Below are 8,392 nucleotides of genomic sequence, written 5' to 3' on the forward strand. Positions count from 1 at the left end.
TTGGAAAGAGGAACAACCCACTGAGCTCTTCCTCTCTGCAAAGCCTGCATTGAAATGCTGGCTTTCTGCGAGACGAAGAGTTAAGGACTGCTGTCGAATGAACTTTTCTGACGTTGAAAACAAGGATTGGAGTGTTCTTAAACACGCAGAACCAAAGATGAGCTCCATCTTAAATGTGACAGATTGAGACCTGTGTCTTGCTAGCCTTCATCTTAAGATTCTCAAAGTTCACTCTCAAGTCTTTGCTTGCATCAAGATCACATTATTTTTTTACAAACTTATAGAACCCTTGAAGGTTTATCGAAGTTGGAAAATTTCAGATGCTCTGATTCCCCATTACAGCAATCATGATAAAATAGCAAGATCATCATGTTGATGCATGCAAAACAACTACACTTACCCAATATTGATGTCACTGAACTGAAGATTATATGTATATATGAAAATTAGCATTTTAAAGACCTTCTAGCATTTAATATAGAAAAACAAAACCCTATTTACCAGATAGTTTTCTCTTCACAAGGACTCTTTTTCATTCTTTATTTACTGAGACTACCAAAACTTTATATGATTGCATCTTTGATGACAATTACTAACCTTTATTGGGTGCTGATATTTTTATCTACAAATCAGGCACCATGCGGAAGTTTGATTGGTTGTCCGCATGACCGAATGCCCGACTTGATCATCGTCTCTGATCGACAATGACCATCAACTAACTCAATGAAAAATATATGCTGCGGACATTTTATTGACAATAATGTGAGGTAGATGCGTATTTATACTGTAAATGCCGTCAAACTTCTCTTGCTTCTGTTTCATGATATTCCATACTGGGCATATATAGATTGGTTACAGCAATCAACTCGAGCAGCGGTGACATTTACAGAAAGCTTCAGCTGCTGTCAGAACACCGTAACATATACACCACAATGCGGTAAGAAGCCTGCTTGCTAATTCCTGGCCATAATGCTGTATCCCAGGCTCAGTATATGTAGCTGATGACCTGAACTAGAACAGCTGAAAGAACAAGCTCGTGGAACCATCACCAAATGACCGGAGATCTGCAGGTTTGACCAGTGCCCTGCACAGAGGACACGTCCTTTCTCTCTCAAACCTGAAAAAGGGCGACATCCAAATATTTAATAAGCAACTTGTGGAAGCTTCTTCCCATACAAGCACATGAAAGAGAGAATTTACCACTCAGAGACACAGTCCTCACAGAAGATGTGTTTACAATGAAGTAAGATGGGAGCGTGCATTTTCTCTTGGCAAATGGCACAAAGATCACCAGCTGCAATCACCTGTATCAATTCCACGACATGTGAATGCATCGCATGACAGAAACCTTCTTAGTTATAATTTTGCTGCGAGAGATTCCATTCATGTTGCTCTAGGTACAAAATCAAGCATAAAGATGTAGACACAAATGAAGAAAATTCTAAGTGCAAAGTGGTTAATGCTCGCACCAAAACCACTGGGACTAGTTCCATAGTTTTACGCTCCAAAAATTGAGACAAACTAAGTACTGCTCTTTTTCTACGCGTCCACATTGTTTTGCTATCTTCCTTCAGTGATCATCATGTAGTAAATCAAGTTCTTGAGGACGTTTCCTTTTTTCTGAAGATTTCTTGCAGGCTCATTTGTCCCACAGGATCATCAGAAAATCAATTTCTTTTCCCGTTCTAGTTGCCATGGTAAGGCCAGTTGCTTTGAGTTTGAAACATATGTCGTCAACTAGATAAAAAAACATTTGAATGCCTCAATCAAATAAATTTTAGTAGAAAAGAATGTATCTTAATTTCATTGCATTTGCCATGCAAATTCCTTAGTATAGAGAAGATCCTATTCAATGTTAAATAAATTCAAAGTTATATTTTAGTCTCATTGCCGCTACAACTGTTTGGAAATTTCTTTCTCACATCTGTTTGTCATGATTCCATAAAAGATTTCTGTGGTATTTTTGAATGAATACCAAGTGTAAGGATTCTATACCATGCTGACCTACATGGTATGCACATGAGCATTTTTGAAACTATCAGGTTCACGACTTCCAAGGTAGGATTTTTGTTCATTTCTTCACAAAGCTGATATGCCTTTTTCCTTTAAAGTGAACCAGTTCCAATGTTTTCTAATATTGGCTGTTTCACAAAATTCCTATAATTAGATTAATTAGAAATAAAATCAATTAGAAACCAAATATAACCACTACGTTTAAGTTTGGTTTTGTTTCCCAACCAAAATGGATTGGCTTGCTTTAAGTAATTTCCAAGCTGGAGTTTACCAGTTTGGTTTGTTCTCATCTATAAACCAGAACCAAAGATTCATGTGTGGAACTAGCAATTTCTTCCTCTGAAAACCAAGAGATCGACTTCCCAAAATCTATATTTTACTAGAATGATGTCTCACCAGTTGAGAAAAATATTCTTCCAAATCCATGAGAAGGGCTAAACATCTTCCTTGTTGCAACGGAAGGAACTGCTTGAAATGAAATCCTAACAGAAAGAGGACATCAAAATCCAACTTGAGAATAAGAGGAAAAAGATCCATGCTTGATGCTTGATGTCACTGGTATTGGTAGCCCACTTGTTTAGTTTTACAGTAGACTGTCGATTAGTTTAATATGTGCTTTCTCCCTTGAGTGTTAGAGTAAGCATCAGTCTTATGTTTCGATAATTAATGTTAATGGAGAACAAGTTATAACATGATATCTTGACAGATAGTCATTTTGACTACTCATTCTATTTTAATTCTCTATTTCTTACTTGTAACTCCTTTGCTTCCTCCTCTTTTCTCTCAATTCTGTCACTTTTGGCTGAAAACAGAAATCCAGGAGTAGGCTGTCTAAACCCTAATGTGACTCATGTTCATACCATTATCAGTATACCCAATGAACAAGGTTACATCTTAATTAATTTTGATGTGATATTTCATGAGAAGAAAAGCAAGGAAAACGAGCTAAAGATACAAGAATTTACTCAATTGATTACCCTTTAACAAAGCATTGGTGGTACAAGTACTAAGATTTTACCTGTTCTGTGGTTGCATAAGACCCATAATGTACCTTCCGTGATAGCGCCTTCAATGCAGAAAAAAACGATTGAACCTGGAATCACAGGTTTGCTAGTGTCAAAGAACTGTGGTTCAAACTTTAGGAAAGGCCAAACTTGCATCTAGCATGCTAGAAATTCCAGCTTGTTAAGATTTGTTATCACACTCTAGAAAAGGTAACCTTGTACTATGAAATTTCAGTTTGTTAGTACTTCCAAGATTAAGGAGAACAGATGCTTGCTAGCAGAGAAGAGACGAGTGACATACTTTCTCCACCACTGATGTCAGCTTGAAAGTAAGGTATAGCCCTGTAGTGAGGGATGAAAAGAGGCTTCCATATTCCTTGTTCAGGAAGAACCGGTACCAAACAGGAGTTGGCAACAAAGCTCGGTACAAAAGAAGGAAGTATTCAACAAGCGTCAACATTTGTCCCTAAAAAGAAATATTGGAAAATTAATGTTTAGTTTACTGATAACCTGTACCTTTCTGTAGATAGCATTTATGATGACAAACAATATTCGTATGGTTTTCTAAACCACTAAATACTGGTTTGAGCTTAAAGAAGTTAGAAACATCCACAAGCATACAGAGAAGACATCATGAAAGAAGCTATAGCAGTTAATGATAAGCCTTTGCCCTTTAATCATGCCAACCATATGGTTGTCAAGATCACAATTCCCAGTGTTGCTGCAAAATCTAAGCATGACCGATTGATTGTAATCCAGTGATTTTGCTGCAAAATCTAAGCATGACTGATTGATTGTGTAATCCAGTGATTTAAAAAGCGTTAGGCGTCAAAAGATGCTAAGATCCAAAAACGCCCAAGGCACTCATCCGAACGAAGCGAGGCGCTAAAATATAAAAATATATAATATAATTAATAAATATAATTATTTAAAATTTTAAATAAAAATATGCTATTAAATTAAGAAAAATTAATAATATTAAAATCAAAATAATATATTATTAATCTAATAAATACAAATACTATTATTAGTATACTGTTAACAGTATACAGAAGGAGAAGAAGGAAAAGGAGTGTAAGGGGGTGCTGACTGAGAAAAGAGGAAGCGGCAACGGCAACGGGAGTGTAAGGAGGCAGTGGGAGCGGGAGCGATGACAGCGGCTAGTAGCGGGAGTAGGAGCGACGAGCGGCAGCAGCAACGGCAGCGGCAGCGGCAGCAGCACCGACAGCAATAGCGAGAGTGGGGACGGGAGCAGGAGCGACAAACAGCGGGAGCGGCGAGCGACAGCGGTAGTGAGTAGCGACAGCGGCGAGCAGTGGGAGCGGGAGCGACAGCGGCAACGAGCAGGGTTAGGGTTGGGCAGCGACAGCTGATATCAGTTTTAGTTGGTTCGATCGAACCAACTAAAGCACCAGAGACCGAACCAGACCTAAAATCCTAGTTCGGTTGCTTGGTTTAACCCAGGCGCTCGCCCGAAGCGCCCAGTGCCTGGGCTCGGGCGAGCGCCCAGGCGGTGCCTCTTTGAAGCGCGCCACCTGGAAGTGAAGCAAGGCGCTCGGGCCTCGCCTCGCCTCGCCCGAGCATCTTTTTAAATCACTATTGTAATCAATAAGAAAGGCACCTTTATTTAATATCTGCTACATGTTTTTATATTCTCTTTATTCGCCATATCTTCTCTCCCGACATTCACATTAGATCACCATCAGAGCCTCAAGAAGTGCAGTCAAATGAGTATGGATCAGATGACAAAATATATCTATATTGAACCTTACTCTAAGTTGTACATGTTACACTTCAACTGGATAAGTTCCTCAGTCATTATGGTGGTATCTTATCTAAATTCTGATTGAAAACATAAAATTAAATATACTTAACTGAGACTAGTGGAAAATGAAACGAGCTGGATTACCTGCTTTCGATAGTTGTGTCCCCTACTGTTTTTGTAGTACATCAATAGAAAACACTTAACAACCATAGCTGCCTGGCGCACCATAGTATCTGTAAAGTACACATAACAATAGACCATCCATAAGCTGTGACACCAGGAACTCTTAAACTATCATATTATGAAGAAGATATGAAAGGATATACAAAATATTAAAAATCTACAAATAATTTCATAATCTGTAACTAGATTTTAGTAAAAGGATGTATTAAGCTTGAAAAACTCGAAGACCAAAAAGACACGGAACAGATTCTGGAAAATTGGTATAACACAAATTTCTTTGAAGTCATCCTAAAAATCTTAAAAAAGAAAGGGAGGGCACGAAAGCTGAAACTGAACAAGCATGAAAAATCCTAATGCTTAGAAAGATATCTCTATACGTCAAGTAATTTGCTTATGAAAGTGTGAAGCAAATTCTAGATTTACAAATATTAACAAAAATCTAGACAAAATAGAGCAGGCTACACAGCTGGAGGAAAATGGATGCGTATGGCTTTAGCAAAACTAAAAGGTTCTAGAGATGGAATGTTAGATGACAGATTTATACTAGTGTATGACAGGAATGAAGGGTCATACAAGCCGTAATAACTGAAGATATTAATCATAAAGCAAATACCATTGACCATGATGATAAAAATGGCATGCCAAAATGGCAGTATTTCCTTTGGGGGAAGCATGACCAGAGGGTATAGAAGATCATCGTTCCTGTACCACCAGTAGACTCCAAATACATGAATCATGAAGACTAGTGTGATTGCAATGAGGACAGATATTTTTCTCTCACCCTGCAGAGACCAAAACTAGCAAAATTATAGAAGGTTCCATCCGTAACAGAAAAAAAGTGCTAATTGCTCAGCAAAAAACCAAGTACCTACAAGACACTAACGACGAGAAAACCTAGCCAGATGCTTCCAATATCTCATGAAATTGCATTAAAGTCTAAGATATGAAAAATATTTGCCCTTACTTGTTCTGATCTTGAACCATTGTTCAGAAGTGTGTGATAAATGAATGGTGAAGGAATTAATTTGCATTATTAACTTTGTAGAAAATAATTCCAGAGGTTACACGGATCATTGGAGCATAACATATTTGTGCATGATGTACTCGGATAGCAATGTCTGATTACACAAATTATTGGGGCGCAAAATATTTGTGCATAAGTAGTTGGATAGCATGTCTGGCTACCTTATAAGACCAAGAATCAAAAATTTTGTGCACTCGACCTAAATATTGCTCTGAATTGGTTGACACACTCGACATATCGATCCTACCTTTGTGAATGCTATTTTCAGTATTCTAGTTTGAACTAGATAATGTTAGTCGTTATTTAATACAACAATCAAGTACTTGCAATTATTATGCAAGCACTGCTTATCATGATCCCCTTAAGTGATAAAGCTATAGCAGGAGAAATTAGATCAACATCTCAAGGCACTCATCATGTGCTGGATTAAAAACAAAACCCAAATACACAGAGGAATAGATTGCATGGTATATTTGTATCATGCCTAAGCAAAATGTAGCATTGTTAATTTTAACAAGACTTAAAGGTAATCTTAACACATTTGGAAGGATATAATTGTATTAAAGTGTAGCATTGTTATTCAGCAAGAAGTTTCACAAGATCCAGAGTAAATTGCATCTTTAAAAGTGTCATAAAGTAGAACAATAACAAACCTTTAAAGCAGTCTGCTTCCTCAAAATATCATTGGACTTAAACATCACTGCTGCAATCCAAATAGTGACAAAGAAGCCTGTGTATGTAAAGGTTGCACACAAAAGAAACATATGATAAAGTTAAAAAAGATAAAATGACAAAGGAACCAGAAAAAATTTTCTTAGACTAATGGTTCAGAAGCAAAAAAAAAAAAAAAAAAAGGTGACATCAGAACAAGTAAAAGTTATTGATTCTACATATCTACTTCAAAGATTATCTGCTTATCATTACTGCCAAAGTTTTACAAAAATAACATAAATGACAATGGCTACAATTTGGAAGAACCAATTCTGAGAGAGCTTACCTTGCAAATGTTGCCTGATGAAGACTACCAGTAGCAACAACGAGAACGGTAGTATCTGTTCGATCCACCTTGCTATTTGCTGTATATCATATCTCTGGTAGGTTGAATCTCTATTATTGCCTCCTGTGATGTTTGAGTCTCCATCCATGCTCCTACTACCAACAGGCGGTACAGATGCCGACGCAGAAGAAGATGACGAAGCTGACTCACCAACCATAGTATCACTCCCTCCATCTCCTCCTCGCCTCTCCGAAAAAGTAGCAATGGGCTCACCTGAGACGCCAGAAACATTAGAACCTCCCTCTCTTCCAGACCCCACTACCAGAGGATGTGGCTGGGTCGATCCCACCCGCAGACTCTCCTGATCGCCCACTCCAATAATCCGTATAGACACTTCCCCACCGCTGCCGGTAGAGGCCGCAGACCCACCAATCCGACCGGAAGCATGGACGCGAGACTCACCACCGACCAAGCCCTCGGCCTCCGCGTGACTCGCCCTGGGTCGCAAGACCCCAAAGTGGTCCAAAACGTCGGAAAGACGCGACCGGATGAAATTGGACGCCAACAGCTGCACCCGATACCACCTGGAAGAACCGCTGCCGGAGGAGGCGGACTGGCTTCGGTAGGGATTCGAGCTTCTGCCGGAGGCTTCCATCATCGGACCGCAAATCGGAGCAAGAGAAAGCTTAAAGAAGGGCAATCGATCGATCGGACCTAGTCGGACGGAGAATAGGGTTTCGATCGATGCGGAAAGAGTTCTCGAAAACCCTAAGTAACCCGATCGACCGCAGAAGAAGAAGAAGAAGAAGAAACCGGCATAGATGATGAGCGCTGGGAGTCGCTTTCTCTATCCGCCCAGCTGCCGAAGGGAAGAGATCGGGGGACAACAGTGCAGCGGTAGGCAACCTTACTTACGATTAATAATAAATAAGTAAGCTTGAAAATAACTAAGTTTACTTATCCGCATTATTATGTTTAAAATTTAATTGATATTGCTATATACATACGAATGATTATAACTTTTTAGTAAATTTAAATTGTTCGAATGATTATAATTAATAGTTTGACTTATAAAGCTCCTTTTTCTTTTTTTCTCTTTTTCTCGTGTCCTTATCATGATAGCTTTTATGAGTGGAAAAAGAGCATTATAGTACAAGACACAACGCACGATCATGGAAAAAGAGCATTGCTGACCCAGAATATGGAGAACCCTTTTACTTGATGAATGAAGAAGAGTAACATACCGAAGCCAAGAGATGGATACCACGGTGAAATAATGCTCATAATTATCAAGAAAACATGGAACGACGAGGTTGATGAGAATATACCGTTCCTACCAAAGCCATCCGAAAAGCGGTACCACCATACATTAATGAGAATAACGTTGTTTCAAATAAAATATCAAC

At 38.7% G+C, this 8,392-nt stretch overlaps 1 protein-coding gene across 1 annotated transcript; it reads right to left on the reverse strand.

Annotated features, from left to right (window-relative positions):
* Positions 1–724: 724 nt before the first annotated feature.
* Positions 725–7,886, reverse strand: LOC103989666 (uncharacterized). Its single transcript, XM_009408587.3, has 8 exons — positions 6,987–7,886; positions 6,643–6,719; positions 5,579–5,747; positions 4,927–5,015; positions 3,319–3,483; positions 3,032–3,106; positions 1,201–1,304; positions 725–1,117 (listed from the first exon to the last, which is right to left on the reverse strand). The coding sequence occupies exons 1-8, from the start codon at positions 7,642–7,644 to the stop codon at positions 1,012–1,014; spliced, it is 1,443 nt and encodes a 480-aa protein (XP_009406862.2). The 5' UTR covers positions 7,645–7,886; the 3' UTR covers positions 725–1,011.
* Between the last annotated feature and the right edge of the window lie 506 nt (positions 7,887–8,392).

The sequence above is a fragment of the Musa acuminata genome, chromosome BXJ1-6 (assembly GCF_036884655.1).
Source record: "Musa acuminata AAA Group cultivar baxijiao chromosome BXJ1-6, Cavendish_Baxijiao_AAA, whole genome shotgun sequence".
NCBI lineage: Eukaryota > Viridiplantae > Streptophyta > Magnoliopsida > Zingiberales > Musaceae > Musa > Musa acuminata.

Bases quoted from the DNA above. Each gene is read 5' to 3' on its own strand.
- LOC103989666 (XM_009408587.3), bottom strand. From the start codon at position 7,644: ATGATGGAAGCCTCCGGCAGAAGCTCGAATCCCTACCGAAGCCAGTCC. The intron at 1,305-3,031 runs GTAAAATCTTAG...GAATTGATACAG, and splicing joins CTTATGCAACCACAGAACAG to GTGATTGCAGCTGGTGATCT. The intron at 1,118-1,200 runs GTAAATTCTCTC...GCCCTTTTTCAG, and splicing joins GAGGACTGTGTCTCTGAGTG to GTTTGAGAGAGAAAGGACGT.